Source organism: Cololabis saira, chromosome 4, assembly GCF_033807715.1.
Source record: "Cololabis saira isolate AMF1-May2022 chromosome 4, fColSai1.1, whole genome shotgun sequence".
Classification (NCBI taxonomy): Eukaryota; Metazoa; Chordata; class Actinopteri; order Beloniformes; family Belonidae; genus Cololabis; species Cololabis saira.
Genome location: NC_084590.1, coordinates 29,150,445 through 29,167,093, shown reverse-complemented (window position 1 = coordinate 29,167,093; position 16,649 = coordinate 29,150,445). Strand labels below are relative to the sequence as shown.

The window sequence follows — 16,649 nt, the reverse complement described above, 5'->3', positions numbered from 1 at the left end:
GGCTGTAGAAAAGTTTTTTAGCTCTAGTGTTTGAAATGATTAATGTTCACCTCACTTCTTTCTTGATGGAAGCTCATTGCATACTGCAGTTTGTGCTTCTAAAGGCTGTGCAGTAAATTCTGCAGAAAAGACTGGGAGGAGTCGCCATCACCTTTTTGAACCATGAAGCCAAAAGATGCATCGACTTGACACCTGCTTCATGGCTGTGCTTCAGCTTTGTCAACCTAGATGTCACAACAATCCTTAACATACTGACAAAGTAGAGCCTATTGAATCAATGGATTATGGACCAGCGGTTCCTCTAAAACAGGGGTCGGCAACCCGCAGCTCTAGAGCCGCATGCGGCTCTTTAGCGCCGCCCTAGTGGCTCCTGGAGCTTTTTTTTTTTTCCTTTTTTTCTTCATTTTTTCTTTTTTTTTTCTTTTTTTCCTTTTTTCTTCTTTTTTTCCTTTATTTCTCTTTTTTTCTTTCTTCTTTTCTTTCTTCTTTTTAATCTCGACATTTCGACTTTTTAACTTTTTTCTCGAAATTTTGACTTTTTTCTCGACATTTCGACTTTTTTCTCGACATTCCAGCTTTTTTCTCAACATTTTGACTTTTTTCTTGACATTCCAGCTTTTTTCTCTCAACATTTTGACTTCTTTCTCGACATTTCGACTTTTTTCTCGACATTCCAGCTTTTTTCTCAACATTTTGACTTTTTTCTTGACATTTCGACTTTTTTCCCAAAATTTTGACTTTTTTCTCAACATTTCGACTTTTTTCTTGACATTTCGACTTTTTTCTCAAGATTGTACTTCAAAATTAATCTTGACATTTCGCCTTTTTTCTCGACATTTCGACTTTTTTCTCGAAGTGCATAATGAAAAAAAAAATCTTCCCCAAGTTATAACTAATATAGAAAAATGCAGCATGTGTTGTCTTCATTCTAAGGCTTATACAAGACTTTTCATTTTTCATTCATTGCGGCTCCAGACATATTAGTTTTTTGTGTTTTTGGTCCAATATGGCTCTTTCAACATTTTGGGTTGCCGACCCCTGCTCTAAAAGGTTACGACACAGTCCAAGGGAGTCACTTTTAACACTTAAAACAGCTGCCCATGCCTGGACAACAAGCTGATTAAATGGTGCTGCATTAGCTATCTTTACCAGATTGCATCCAAGGAAACCAGGTGTACTTTGTTGAATGTGTATGTTTGTTTGTTTTTTCATGTGCAAGATTGTTCTCTGCACAGCAACACAAAAGCTGTATCACCACGTGTGTCATATGGAAGAGGAAATGTTGAGTGCTGTGTCGACATAAAGCTGTCATAGCAGCAAAGGTCCACTAGTCCTTGTCTGCCCTCAGACAGGTGAGGAAGCCCAACTGCAGATCAGAGATATCCTTTCTCAGGAGAAATTAACCAGTGTCCTCTGTGATTCCTTAAGAAGTGCATCTAGAGGTTGCTCAACCGTGAAGAAGTGCCAGAACGCTGACAACCAAACCCCCCTCCCCCCCGAAAAACATTAGCCCCCAGAAACCTGAGATAACATACTCAAAGAGGTGGCTCAGGGTCTCCCAGGCCAACCCTGACTACAAGATGATTCAAAAAGGTAAATTGTATCCACAATTTTAAAGCTCGAGAGAACATTTATGTCAAAAACATCAGTCGGGATGATTCCACGAGAGAGCGGTCTGATAACTGAAGGCTTTGCCTCCCATTCTACTTCTGGAAACGCAAGGAACCACAAATAAGCCTGCAGTGTAAAAGTAGAGTACTGAGTTTGGTTAATATGGAACTTAAGGTTCTTTAACAGAAGATGGACCTGGGCCCTAGAGAGCTTCATATGGGAGAGGAGAATTTAATATTTAGTCCTGGATTTTACTGGAAGCCATTGAAGACAAACTGTTATATTTCCCGGTAATCCTCATCAGAATTCTCACTGCATTTTTAAGACAGTAGCTGGAAGTCCATCTGGACAGTCCAGCACCTCGCAAGACCTCGCAGTGTTACTCAGAAACATGTCAGTAACAGGAAAAACACGCACTTCAGACAAGCTAGGTGTGATGGATTGTGTTTATTTTTCCACATTCCTTGCAATAGTCCCTCACATGCTCACTTTACTATGGCAGAGAATAAGTCAAACGTTCAAGATTCTGTCTGATTTTGTTTAGGAGGGGCTCAATGGCAAAATCCTACAAATACCAAGCAAGAGGGGAAGCCTGCTTGATGCTTCTCTGTATACGTTGTGTTCTGATGAGTTCCGCTTCACACAATAGCATTTAAATACATCTGTTAAAAGCTGGTGCTCAACATCATTAAAACACTAAAATCTTTAAGGGTTTTAAGTATGAATGATAGTAATTTTTTTTTTAAAAACCCACACTCTCAAACATTCTCTTGAATAATTGGCAAAAAGATACAATACAGTCTGGAAGCTCTCGTAAAAAATGCTCAAGGAGGATCATCAATGCATGAGGTGCGCCCACAAGTTGAAATACTTGACAGTAGCAGATATTTCCAATGGTTCGTTCAGTTTGGGCAGTCCAAGAATGTTGGCTCGCCTATATCTATATAATAGAATGATAAAGATTAACTTCACCCCATGCACTTATATTTTTATTGAATAAACAACTGAACGATTTCATAATCTTCTCCTGAGTAGTTTTATTGGTTTCTTACACACTGATGATTATGCTCTTTGGCAATAGAATCTCTCTGTAGTTCTTGAAAACAGTTTCTCTAACCGTTTGTTTGGTTTTACTGATTACCTGATCTGTGTTTTACCCACCATCCACCCCAGTTTTATGTTTCTTTCATCAATCAGTGAACTGGAAAAATATAAATTTGGTGAACTCAATGGGTTACTGGCTAATTTAGTTTAAACAGCTTTACTCACAGATTTTTTTTGTTACTTTTATTGGTGTCATTATTGTTGTTTTTAGCATCAGTGGTTCTATTAAAACATGTTTGATGTTCTGTTAGTCTCCTTTACGGTCCTCAGCTCCACCCTCGGGCTTCCCTGGCAGTGTTAGTGGACAGCTGTCGCTCACCTGAGCTTGCCCCTGCTGCCTGACCTTAATGTAGTTGTGAGAAATGTCTATGGCCGACATCACCATATTCCAACCATGAAGCACCAGGCTGGGACTACCCAGTATAGAACCTGTTTTCACATTTTATTTTGAATGACACATCCAGAGTGTGTGACAGATACATGAACTCCACATGCTTAACAACCACCTTGACTCCCAGTATGCAGCACAGAGCGTAAAAGAGAAAAACAGCCATCCTAGTCACGAAACAGAGAAGCAAAGCATACTAATCGTTCACTTTACGCGCATAATCATAACAATTTAAGGCTAAACAGATAGAACTCAGATCCAGCAAAGTGACTATTGATCAGCAATCGATAGTCTGTGTTTCTGTCTAACTATGATGCTTAGCAGAATACAACATCCTGTATCACTGCTCTTGCCACCATTACTGTTCAGTCTTGTAACCCAGAGGCTGAATACATTACAGACATAAATGTGCACATTCATTACAAAATAGTGTGATCACCAGCAACTTGCATGTTAGAAATAACTGTCCTCATCAACTCAGCCCTCTCCTCATCCCCACACAACATGTTTTGCTGGATTTCGCAATCATAGTTGACAAAAAGAAAGACCATCTTGTCATCCACCACTTGACTTTGATCACAAGTCATTTGATGGCACAGTAAGTTTTACACTAGAGGGAGACATAGACCTTTAGAGATATACAGCAACTCTCAACTATAGAATGATTAATGAGCTCAGGTTATGTTTTCTTACGTCAGGATGAAAATAGCTGCAGCTCTGTTGGCCTTGCTAAGACAGGCACTTCTGGCATATATCTGAACACAAGCCAAGAGTATTTATAGTCAGTTTTTTGGTCTAATGTGACTTTAAATGCTTTCCTGAGCAGTGATGCTTTCAGGGTTTGGTGGTGTAATTGAAACGCATTTCAGCAGGATGTGGGCCGCATTACTGGGTTGTATCCTGAGGGAGGCACATTGTAACAATAGTGCCGAAAAAGGTGGTGTTGGGAGGGGGAGGGGCTGCAGCCAGCCAGGGAACGAGGGAGGGAGAAGGAGCAGAGGGTTACACAATTGCACTTTTACAGTGTATCTCAAAACCATATCGCCATACTGTTGGAGAGTTTGCGGGGGGTGCAGGGCAATCAATAACCAATTTATGTGAACTTGATTGATAGATAAAGGCCACACTGGTTTCATTACTAATAAGCCGACCAGACAATACACCATACACTAGTCTTCTGTTCTCCAAATGTCCATCAAACCCAATAACTTCCTCTTACAGCTAAACACTTTGTTACGAGTATCATCTTCATATTTACAGCTTACTAATTGATAATCCAGATGAAAGTGTCTTAACTCTCACGCACTGATATCCTGTCAGGCAATCTGCCTTCTTACAGCCATGCCTGTGTTGCTATAACAACAGCTACTGCTATATCTGTTACAGCTGTTGGCCACATCTACCTAAAAGGCCAGCGTACATCACATCTCTCTCAAAGTGACAGTCTGTCTCTTTCTCTGTGCTTTACATTTGGCTGTCTGTCGTCCACAGCTTCTCCATCCTTGCAGAGAAGAAGCAGCTGGGTTCCCACGTCATAAAAAAAAAAAAGTGCAATAGGTCTGAGCTCAAGCTATGTGAAGACTAATCAAAGCACAGAGAGTTTAGTTCCAGCAAACACAAATTAAGAATTATTTGGTCTCCACTTTTCTGCAGTGTTATTGAGTGTTGGAAACACCAGGGGTGCTTAAGCAACACCACAGTCACAAATAATAAGATAATAAGAAGATGCAGAGTCAGTACTGTCTTTTGCTACATCCTCGTAGTCTAGCAGCATAAAAGCAGGCTATTGTGCAGCATAGACCTATTGGCTAAATAATGACACTAAAGTGGTGGCAAAATTCTTCTGGAAAAAAATCAGAGGACATTCACCACAACCTGTGGAATGCAATGTGTTTATTAGCTCAAACGTAGTCCACTCAACATAAGATATTATATCTATAATGGACGCTTGCAAATTTGATCAAGTGGTAAAAATTTCTGCAGCGTTGCACGATAGAAAGAGGCACACATTTAATCTCAATAGCAATGCTACTTCAGAACGTCAGCAGCAGTCAAAGCTTCAAGAATACATTTTAGAGCAATTGAGTGCAGTTAGACTTGACCTACTGAATTTACTTTGACATCAGAGCTGAACATGGATTAAAGATTTATATATACTGCAGGAGAGCAACAGAATGACTTTGAGATTAATTCATAGCAAAAGACATAGTTCAGTGACATTGCCACTTGGTTGATGCATACAGAAAAGCACATCCACACAGTATAAAAGCTTTCCAATCCAATTTCCTTATAAAAAAAAGAAATAACATGTTGTACTCGACAGCCTGGACAAGAGTAGGATGAGTTCTCCGCTTAAGTCCGACAGTATCTGTTTAAATAGGTTACAGAAATCACAGAGGCACTGGTAACTACTTAGGAAATGGTTTAAAGGTTTAAAAAGTTCATACAACAGCAGGTCCAGATATAGCACGGCTGTTACTTATCAGACAACATTTTTGCTATTTAAGCTACTGCAATTGTGACAGCACTTGATTTTAGCAAAAAGGCAAAAAGGTTATAAAAGAGAGGAAAAGAAAATGAGCACTTGGACACTCGAGACTGGCTCTTCACGAGACCCAGTCGATTCACAGGGGAGGTCGCTGGCAGGAATTTCATGGCTTGTAGTTGTAATATCTTCATTGCGGTATCCACTGACATATGATATCATCCCGTTGAGATCAATTAATACCTGAGGAGAGCGGAGGACATGTCTCGTTATTCTTCGTGCAATTCTTTTTATCTTTAAGAATCAGGGTAAAAAAAAACAGCTGTGTCTTTTGCAACACCACGACATGAACATGCAAATGTTATACATCTTGTTTACCATTTTCATGATGCAATTCATTGGCAGAAAAATTCTACATTTTCATTTAGTACATTAAAAACAAAAATCATGCATACAGATCCGCCTCTGATTTAACACCATTTAATCTGCATCTTGCATATTCAAATGTTAAAATGCTCAAGAACAAGACAGACAGACTGGAGGGTGAGTACGAATGGATGATTTGTGATTCCAAAACTGGCAGGAAGAGAGTGAGTAAGATGACACATGGATGGTGTCGAAGCAACATGAGTCTACTACAGAGCTGCACAGTGATGGTTAGTAATGATACAGACGATGAACTGATTGAGAAGGAGATGATTTCACTGACAGAATCACATGTAAAATACCGTGTCAATGAAACCTGCTTTTATTCGGTAACGGGAGCAGCTGGATTGTCTTTCTGCTCAGAGGGGACAGCTAGGTAGTTTGTCCTGCGGGCAGATTAGTAGAAAACAGTGTCTAAGACGCAGCTGTATGGCCCTCACTGTCAAGATACATGGCAGCATTTTCTTCTCCTTGAAACAGTGAGGCTTTGTGCACAAACCTTTAATTCATCAGTGTACACACCCACAGGTGATTCATTTTGAAAAACCAAAATATGAATCTCTTTTTGTGATAAAAAAAACAACACTAATTTAGTATTTAACTGTGAATTTTTTTTGTCTCTCAAAACCACACCACTAATAATCCTTTTAATTCTATATATCTAAGCAGTTAGTCTGTGGATGAACCCCTTCAGCAAATTTTAAAAAGCAGCCTAGCTGGGCTGAGTATGTCTTTGCTGCTGTCTCCCATTTTTATCCTCAGCAGCATGACTAATAAGCCCTGAACGACTAATGTAACCCAATCATTTCTCCAGGCACATTATTCATTGAGCCTGGAAGCCTCTGACAACGCTGCCTCTTTGAGCAAGAACATGTTCTCATTGTGGATGTGAGTTACAGTTACATAAAGACGTGACCACAAGACATTAACTCTTTCAGCTGCAGACCCTGGTGAAGTGTACTGTCTCACAATTTAAGGAAGATGCTCAGCTTGATGTGGTCTCCCGATCTCCTCATGGATCTACAAACTACCTAAAACTAAGGGCACATTTTTATTGGAAAAAAAATAATAAATAAGATAATTCAGAAGTCCTTGTTTAAACTGACAGCTAAATGTTGCATAATTTGGATAATTACCTTCTATTGCATTTCATTTTTCTTAATCTTCGTTTAATTGAGCTCATGAGCCTAATTTAAGTGTTGAAAAAAAATTCTGACCATAATTTTCCAGAGCCCAGATATCTTCAAATGGTTTGTTTTGAATAAATGCTTAAACTTTTTTCACTTTTCACTTAAAACTATTCACCTAAATAATCAAAACTTCTGCGAATAATCACATTAATGCAAAAAAATACATTACATTATTCTACATTATTCTGTAACCGTAAATGTTCCTGCAGTAGCTGTGTGGGCTTTACATTTTAAAGTTTATTCCTGTTTTATTGTTTGATAAATAATTGAATTCTAAGCTGTGTAACTTTCTAGAGGGACTTTTTTTGTTAATGCTCCGTCAACTAGAGAGACAGCGCTACAAAAATTAATTAGTACTGTTAATCTCAGTTAGTTGCAAGTGTAAATTTTAAGAAAGGGAAAAGAAAATTCCCCATAATCCTTACCACATCGCACAACTCTTTCTCCATGAAATAAAGGAACCATCAGGATATAAAAGATCTGTAAAATAAAGACTTTTCAAATCCAATGTTACCTCTTGTTCCCTCGTGTACAGCAACAACAAACACTTACTGTTGTATTGTATTTTTGTCCTACCAGCTTGTATTTACTTTTCTGGAGAAAAGATGGTGTGAAAAACACACTGAGCTGTGCGCAAGCTCCATGTGTCACTGAAGGAGACACATCCAGTTTTTGCCAGATAACAATAGCTAATCAGCACATGTGCTGTGTATTTTCTGCCACTCTCCTCTCAGGGTGTGAAGTCTTTGTAGACGTGATATGAACGTGGATCGATGAGTTCATTCATCTCTGTGAAAATCTGGTGGATGCTGACTGTACAGGTGCGTACGAGGCCTTTAAAGCACTGACAAGGTGACGGAAGAAGTCAATTTGAGATGCAGCTGAAAATGAATCTTGGATGTGAAGGCTTGTTTAGGATAGAAAAAAGAGCCGGGAGAGCTTAATATTATTCCGGTCTGTCAGGCTGTCTTACTTGAAAGACAAATTAATGCAGTGTGGATTCAATTACTTCTACTGTATGTCTCTCCGTCTCTATGCCCTTCTCCGTTTGTCCTGATTTCTACATTATTGCCTCATAAAATTAGCCTTATGTAATAGCCACACATTGTAACAGATGCAGGCAGCACTTGAACTGAAAACATTCCCTGTTAACAACCACCAACCCACTGAAAAGTTGGAGTTAGAGAAAGAGTAGAGTTTGTTCACACATATCTAATCATATCGCCACAAGGAGGTAGAAAGTTTCCATCCGTAGTCCAGTTGCATCACTGTGCACATCGATGTGTATGTGTGTGTGTATGTGTATGTGTGTGTGTGTGTGTGTGTGTGTGTGTGTGTGTGTGTGTGTGTGTGTGTGTGTGTGTGTGTGTGTGTGTGTGTGTGTGTGTGTGTGTGTGTGTGTGTGTAAATGCATCTGTATGAGACTCACGCCGTGTCCTGCGCCTGGTCATCAGACCTGGAGATCTTCCTGTAGCAGTATACCATTTCCACCAGCAGCCAGAAGGTCAAGAACACCAGCAGCACATACATCATGATCTCAGAGTAGATTGCTGTGGGGTCTGCAGAGGCTGTGGAGCACAAACAAGCAGAAACAGAGGTGTTTCATCCAGAATGAATTCATTCTAAGAAATCTTTTGTGGAGACTTCATCACAGGTTTAAAGTGGTATGATAAGCTTCCTCAACACTACTGACACACATTTTAATAAATTCATAGAATCAATCATAGAAAGGGCAAAATAACATTTTACTTTCCTTTCATAAAATGGAAATTTCAATTCAGTGTTCAGTGATTTTAGACAATAACTGACTATAATCTGATAATTTATCCCACTTGGTTTACCCTCCGTTTAACCTTCTCCAAAGGTGTGTTTAGCCACTTTACGGACCAATAGGAGAGAGAGTAAACTCATTTGAAACTTGACTGATTGTCCTTTCAATCATCTCCATCAGGATGGCTCTCAATTATTGCGCAATTAACAGGGCAACAGCTTGTACCATCCAGCCATCATTACTTAGCAGCTCAGTGTTTTGTAGGAGTAACGTGCTGTCTTTTAAGCAGCACATTTTAGATACATGTAATGCCTCTGCATTGACGATGCCGAATAAAGAACGTTATCATCCTAGCGATGGTGTAATGAGGTTAAGAAGTCAAAGGTGCCCTGCGGAGATTTGTAAGAGCTGTGTTCAGGTAATTGAAAATTCAATGGTAACCTGCACAGGCAAACACAAAACCTCTACATGGTACCTTAAGTATGAAAATCGATGGATGTACAAAGTCGCAGTGGTTCTTGTTTCATTAAATCCAGTTTAACCCTTTCACACATATTGTTAAATACAGTTAACAGCTGTCAAAATTGTGTTTTCTTGCACAGTGTTCTTCAGTCATGGTCCTTAGGACCCGCTGTCCTGAATCGTTTGGAAGCTTCAGTGCTCCAACACACCCGGCTCAAACAAATGGGTCATTGGCAGACTGGTGCAGACCTTGATGATCTCAAACTGATGGTGAGTCATTTGAATCAGGTGCGAGGGAGTGGGGAAACATCTCCAACATACAGCAAAGTAGAAACCGAGTACCCAGATTGAAGAACACTGTGCTTGTACATGCAAGTATGAGGTGGATGGCGTAGTTACACACTAACCACTTCAGTGCTGCCATTCACAGAACAATTGGTGGAAGTGAGGGTAAAAAATACTAGAAGAGCAAATGAAAGTAGGGTAATCAATACTGTTTAAACATGTGATCATTTGTTTGTGAAAGGAATTTAAAAAAATAATTTAGGGGGAATAAATATCTGGAAAAAAGAACAATTCATGCATAAAAGGGTTATTCCTTATTCATTAATTTTCCCAAATCTGTCTCAGAACATTTATCATTTGCCCACGAAAACAGAATTTTTTTATTTGCTTTAATCACATTTTGCCTTACTTCTGCCATGAAGAAAAAAACATTGTTGAATATGCTAGTACAGGTGATTCAGTGGGGTCCCTTGTCTTTGTGCCTTGAAAAAAAGCACTGTAGACCTACATCTTTTTGTTGTTTCGATATTCAGAATTTTATTTGCGTTTGGTGGAACAGCGATCAGTAACACAAAATACTGTGGACTCATCAGCTACAGTGGAAACACATCACTAGAGACTCTTAATCTCTCAATAGTCAGTAAGACCAGGAAGAAGATTAGAATAATCAAAATCTGTTTTAGTATACACATGGGCATTTGACAAATGTCTGAAAAAAATATGACGTATTATTTTAAGTGTATTTCATTTTTGAGCCACTGCAATCCTGTTTGTCTGTGAGCGTTTACCAAATGCCAGAAAGCGTGCTGACCACACAGCTGACAGTTTTTCAGATTTGATGCTGCAATTCTTGCAAATAGAGTCTGTTAATGTAATCTCTAAAGGAAAGCACAGATGCTGGCCATTAGCTATCCCATTCTGCCACTGTGGACATCATTACCATAATTTAATATCCAATAGACTAAAAGCTTTCTGAAATTTGATGTAGATGTTGTATGAAATATGAATAAGGCTTTTAATATGTGTTCACGACAGGATCAAACAGTATCATCCTTTTGAAAAAAGGGCACTTGGGAGGAAAATGACATCCAAATGGCATTCTTGCAAACAAAACAACAAGTCGTTATTCATATGCCCCAAATCGTCAACCTCAACATAAGCAAGCATATACATTTTTAAATTAATGGGGAGGATTAGCGTATTTTCAAATATACATGTTGTACTGTATATTCGACTTAAGTGGAAGATGACGCATTCAACAAGCCAAGCATTCAGGTAGCAAAATACATTACCCCTTTTAACAGATAGCAAAGTAGCTGGTTTGAATTAAACCCCTTCACTGAAAACACAAGAAAGCTATGATGGACAATGAAGGCACACAGAACAACAGAGACAATTATTCCTCTTAAATCAGTACATTTGAAACAAGGACTAGAGTGGGAGAGAGGTGCTGTTAATGTCAGACTGCTTTCAAACTGATGCATCAATTAGAAAAACCATCATGTTCCGACTTGTAATTATAAAGTCACTTGTCTGGCCAATGCATTATGCAACATTAGGTGAACGGAATGCAAGGCACAAAGTGAAGTCTCAGTCCACAGAGGTCAGCACAGCACACAGTGTTTCACTAAGTGTTCAAATGTGCAATATTGAAGCGAAAGATTAGTTATGGTGCCCTGCTTCTGCAAAGCAGGTTTTTTGACTGAGTGAGTTCTGAGATGAGTAGTCCACATAAATCAGTTCTGCTAATATTGTAAAGCATATAAAGCTTATTACGTTTCTGTATACAGAAGAACACTGGGAGGTTTTTCAATAGATTCAGCACCTGAGTCCCTGCTGAATCAATGCTTACTATATATTTGCTGTCCATTTACACTTACACATATTTTGCTAAAATATGTGAACATTTTGCCGAACCTGAGCACACAAGGTAGTCACTTCTCAAGGAAATACAATCAAAGAAAGCTGCATACCTCTCTCTCTGACATTCAGTGAGATGTTCCTCATGATGGAAAATGAGGGAGTGAAGAAGTCAAACTCAAACTCACGAAGAACATGGCACTCATAGACACCACTGTCATTATAGGAGACATTAAAGATCCAAATGGAGAGATCCTGCAGGTCTTGGCTTCCATCCCATATTAGACGGCCCTTAAACTGTTCACCTACATCTGTTCCCTTATCCTCTTCATACTTGTATATCTAGGAAAAAGGAAAAACAGTTAGGTGTGGATAGAATATAGACTCCACAATAGTGTCAATGTAGTTATAAAGCATTATACTGTATATCACACAACAACCTAAGATACAGCATCTTACATGAGTTTTCTCAGGTTTGATGTTTCCTTCTGTTTTTGGCATGTAGTACCAATCCACACGAGTCTTTGGTTTGACCTCCTCTCTCTTCATACAGGATATGCAGGTGAGTCTCATGGACTTCCCCAGAACTGCTTCTGTGTCCGAAGGCACCTCGACACATACCGGCCTGCTCAGGTGGACTAGAAGAGCATGGAGCAAGAAGTCCGTCAACACACTCACATGTTCATATATTTCACTTAAGAAAGGAAAAAACATGCATTACTTTACAAAAGTATTCAGCATCCCCACCCCTTGTTGTTAATTAGACATTCAATGACATCTATGTTTATTTTTTCATGTGTTTTTAAGATATATAAAATCCAGGACTGTGTGTTTCTTTAATCTAAATAGGATGGAATCTTAACAAATATTATCTAAATTATTAAGGGCTAAATAATCACAAAAATAATAGATATGCCTAAAACGTTTGCACAGTATCCTACTTTATGTAATTAGCCTTCAAGTCAACATTTTTATATTTTGGTGATAAATATAACCCCTGGTTCTCATTCAAAGCAATTTCATGTCATAAAAATTGATTTTAATGCTCACTGTAATATTTTATTCATCAGCAATCATGGACATGGAGAAGCACGAACATCAGGAGCTTGCTTCTGACTTTTTGAAAGAGCTCTTCAATACTTGCCACTGAACCCAATCATTTAGGTATGCTTGCAAATGCAAACACAAATCATCATACAAATTCAAACTGTTGTGTAGAACTGACAAAAAAATGCAGCAGTAAGTGACTTAGTACTTTCTAAAATATTGTTGGGTTGCAAACCTACATCACGCTGACAAGTACAATATTTAACTGAAGCAAAAAGAATTATTCTGTATTTACTTCCCATTTCGTTCTGATTCAGACACAGAACTCAATGTGCATTAAACAGACATAAATTCAATTATACTGCTGCTGTGAGCCCCAGAGTCACAATACAGCCGGCAAATCAGAGATCATCCACTTCAGCAAACACAAATTATGGCCTCTGTCAGTTAATATTGCAGGAAATGGGAGGAATAATTGAGCAGAAGGCTGCAGACACTGTGGGTAGTGTTGGAGACGGACGTAAAATGAATGTGGGCAAGGTCTAGAAAAAATGGATGGAAATATAATTGCACAGCAGAAGGTAAAATAATAGAAGGAAGGTAGGGAGAGAATATCAAATTGTAAACATTTAGGGATTACAAGCACAAAAGCAGATTCCTTCTATATGTGTGACATTGCAGTGTTGGGCCCTATGCTCTTATGTAACAACAAGCCCCTGGGCAGACAATGACAACATTGATTCTATCGCTCTGTCTTTTTTTCTTTTTTTTAACTCTGCGCTTATGCAAGCACGTGGAAGGAGAATTAGTAACTATAAGAAAGCCCAAAACAGGAGGAGTCTTCAATAAAACAGGGGAAAAGAAAAATTGTAACTCTGTTTCAACAAAAATTGTTGAAACCAAATCGTGAAATGGTCGAGCAAGCTGATTGGTGAGTCTCAGCTTCATCCATCATCCCTGTATACAGAGGATAGCTGGCTCTATTGTAAAAGACAACTCCCAGCCTCTAAAGGTGAGTTTCAGCTGCTCCCATCAGGTCGGAGGTTCATGGTACCTGCTTGCAAAACTAAACGCTACAAAAACAGCTTCGTACCAGCAGCCATCAGTGCTATTAACAAGTGAGAGAAACTGCAACATAACCTTGTATTTAATGTTTTGTATTGTTTCCTTTATCTTGTTTTTATGAAAAGGCACATTTTTTATCCTTTGGCTTGGTTTGAATATTTTAGTGTTTTCTACTGATGTTTCAACTTATCTTGCTTCTTATCTTGGGGCCGTCCTTTTTGTCCTTTGTTCTTTTAGCCAAAGTTGTCACTGTTGTCACTTTATCTTGTCCTTGTCAGGGTTTGACATTCCCCCCAGTCTTTGAGTTTCTGTTTTGCCCCGCCTGTGTCCCATCTGCCCTGATTGTCTGCACCTGTGTCTCGTTGTGTCTCGTTATCCTCTGTGTATATCTGGTCTTGTCATTCCCTTGCTCTTTGTGGTTCCGTACTGTGCTTCCCTCCATGTTTCCTGTTTTTGCTCCAGGTTTTGATCCCTGTTTCTGTTTTCTGATCCTGCCAAGCAGCGCTTTTTTGTTTTTGGTTCTTGCCTTTTTGGGAATAAATAAACCCTTTTTGTTGTGAACTCCTGCCTTGCTCTCCTGCATCTGGGCCCTCACCACACCAGCCTGACAGCAGGCGTGACAGTCCTGTGTTGTTGAGTGTATGCTTTTGGATTGTATGAGGAAGCACTCACTGTAAACCACATTTACACAAGGGTACAATAAATTAATCTAATCTAATCAACTGGCCTTTTATTTTATTTTGACTTAATTACCAAGCAGAACTTCATCTCTCAGTGGGAGTGCTCTGAAACTGTGTTTTGAGTTCAGAGCCAGCTGGTTAATTCACAAGTCAGTTCTAAGACACCCAAGTATTCAGTGCCACCTGTCAGGTGAAAATCTGAGAGTAGTGACCTCGATGTAAAAACAAAGGATTGTGTGATGTCAAAGGCTATACTTACCTACACAAGCCAAAAGTACCAAAGTTTGCAGATAACCTCTGTACAGAGTTACCATACTAAGCTCTTTCGAGAGCTCTTTCGGGGAGAGAGTCTCTGAAACTTTATGTTAAGTTGTCTTCACAAAAGGTCTTTGAGGATAACAGTTGTTAGTAGAACTTCAGGTTTTCAGGACTGCAGGACTGCAGGACATCAGGTTTTCAGGACTGCAGGACTGCAGGACTTCAGGTTTTCAGGACTGCAGGACTGCAGGACTTCAGGTTTTCAGGACTGCAGGACTGCAGGAATTCAGGTTTTCAGGACTGCAGGACTGCAGGACTTCAGGTTTTCAGGACTGCAGGACTTCAGGTTTTCAGGACTGCAGGACTGCAGGTTTTCAGGACTGCAGGACTTCAGGTTTTCAGGACTGCAGGACTTCAGGTTTTCAGGACTGCAGGACTGCAGGTTTTCAGGACTGCAGGACTTCAGGTTTTCAGGACTGCAGGTCTGCAGGACTTCAGGACTCTGGCCAGCGCCTCTCCTCGGCAGATGGGAACTCAGGGAACTTCCCTCCTCTCGACTGAAAAGTCAAAGAAAAAAGGCTTCATAAAAGACACGATTTGGAGCCAGGAAAAGCTTAACTTGACATTTTCATTGCGCTTCTGTGAATTTCAATCTTCCAACAAGGCTGGGCTCGCAATTGTTATCTGGAACAACACAGGAACAACTAATTTCACCTCCCGACAAACAAACCAGTCCGTGATGTGCTACAGATACTCGATTGATGCAACAGTTTTCTTACCTACAACTCTTTACATTTACTTCAGATCCACCCCAGAAACAGATAATACAAAGGCATTGGTTTGTTGGTTTGTTTGTTTTTTCGCGATAAGAAAAAAAAGAAGAGGCGGAACCTGTGGATTCTGCGAATCCGATTTACTCACTTATTGTTGCGAGATGCGGAGTCCTGTTCAAACTCAAAAAGCAAATACAACGAGAACAGTTCTATATTTGCGTTCTAAAGGAATATTATTTTTTTGAAGACTTGTTCCTCCATTAAGGATGAATGATGACATTTCCAGCTGCAGCTCGGCTTGGTTTTCCTGTAGTCACAGCCTGGTCAGAGCGGAGGGTTTCATGCGCATGCGCGAGTCACTCCCTCCTACACCAGTGTATGACCATATTACTGTTTGGTCTTCTAACCACTTCAGCCTGCATGCCTGTCTGCTTTTGCTTTCAGATGGACTACTGGAGCTATACAAACGAAAGACATGGGACCATGAAACGGAGTCCACATGGGCAGAAACCTAAAACTTATTTGTTATCATAAAGATTGTTCTATTAAGAAAAATGAGGCAAAAGTGTGTTGTTACATAATGATGTTAAGCAGTTGCTGCAGAACTCCTCACAGCAGTTTTTATTGTTACACATGAGCACTTGCATTACTTCAACTTCAGTTTTTCAAATGACAATACAAGATCAAAATAAAGGGGGTTTAATGGGTCAGTGTTCAAGTCTTGTAGCAGTATTATTCATTTAATAATGTAGTATATATATATATATATATATATATATATATATATATATATATATATATATATATATATATATATATATAGTATATATAAGCAAGCTGCTTTACGTGAATATACTGTAAACTGTAAAGATGCATATATACAATAAAATAAAGTTTTACGCATGAAAAACAAAATGTAAAAGCTCAAACACAGACTCATGCAGATCTTACATTTTCTGTGAAATTAAAATTGGAAAAATATTGTGGCAGAAACAACAGGATTGTGATATCAAGTCACATGACATTGAGAATCAGATTAATTAGATTAACTCTGTGACAATTTTTAATTTGCAGATTGATTTAAATGTTAATAGCCACAGCTCAAGATTTCTCATAGCCTTTACATTTGAAAGTACCTCAAAACAAGCCAAAATATTTAAACGTACATAATAATAGGTACATTAATAATAAGTATAAGCATACCGTAGGTGCAAATCAACCACAGTCCAAAAACCCTCCATCCA

The 16,649-nt window shown here is 39.1% G+C and overlaps 1 protein-coding gene across 5 annotated transcripts; it reads right to left on the bottom strand.

The window, feature by feature from the left end:
- Window positions 1-2,081: 2,081 nt before the first annotated feature.
- Window positions 2,082-14,805, bottom strand: scn3b (sodium channel, voltage-gated, type III, beta). 5 transcript variants are annotated; one of them, XR_009782492.1, is made up of 7 exons: window positions 14,634-14,805; window positions 12,042-12,220; window positions 11,696-11,924; window positions 8,634-8,772; window positions 7,630-7,684; window positions 6,317-6,400; window positions 2,082-5,831 (listed from the first exon to the last, which is right to left on the bottom strand). XR_009782492.1 is itself a non-coding variant. In XM_061719353.1 (6 exons), the coding sequence occupies exons 1-5, from the start codon at window positions 14,686-14,688 to the stop codon at window positions 7,669-7,671; spliced, it is 618 nt and encodes a 205-aa protein (XP_061575337.1). In that variant the 5' UTR covers window positions 14,689-14,805; the 3' UTR covers window positions 2,082-5,831; window positions 7,630-7,668. The 5 variants fall into 5 exon arrangements, 3 of the variants coding, with proteins under 3 accessions (XP_061575337.1, XP_061575336.1, XP_061575338.1); XR_009782493.1 differs by lacking the exons at window positions 6,317-6,400; window positions 7,630-7,684 and adding an exon at window positions 11,015-11,061; XM_061719353.1 differs by lacking the exon at window positions 6,317-6,400.
- Between the last annotated feature and the right edge of the window lie 1,844 nt (window positions 14,806-16,649).

Excerpts from the sequence above, each read along its gene's own strand:
- scn3b (XM_061719352.1), bottom strand. The coding sequence starts at position 14,688 with ATGGTAACTCTGTACAGAGGTTATCTGCAAACTTTGGTACTTTTGGCT. Across the intron at positions 8,773-11,695 it reads ACTGAATGTCAGAGAGAGAG|CCTCTGCAGACCCCACAGCA; the intron begins GTATGCAGCTTT and ends TGTGCTCCACAG. Across the intron at positions 6,401-8,633 it reads GACCAGGCGCAGGACACGGC|GACAAACTACCTAGCTGTCC; the intron begins GTGAGTCTCATA and ends ATCTGCCCGCAG.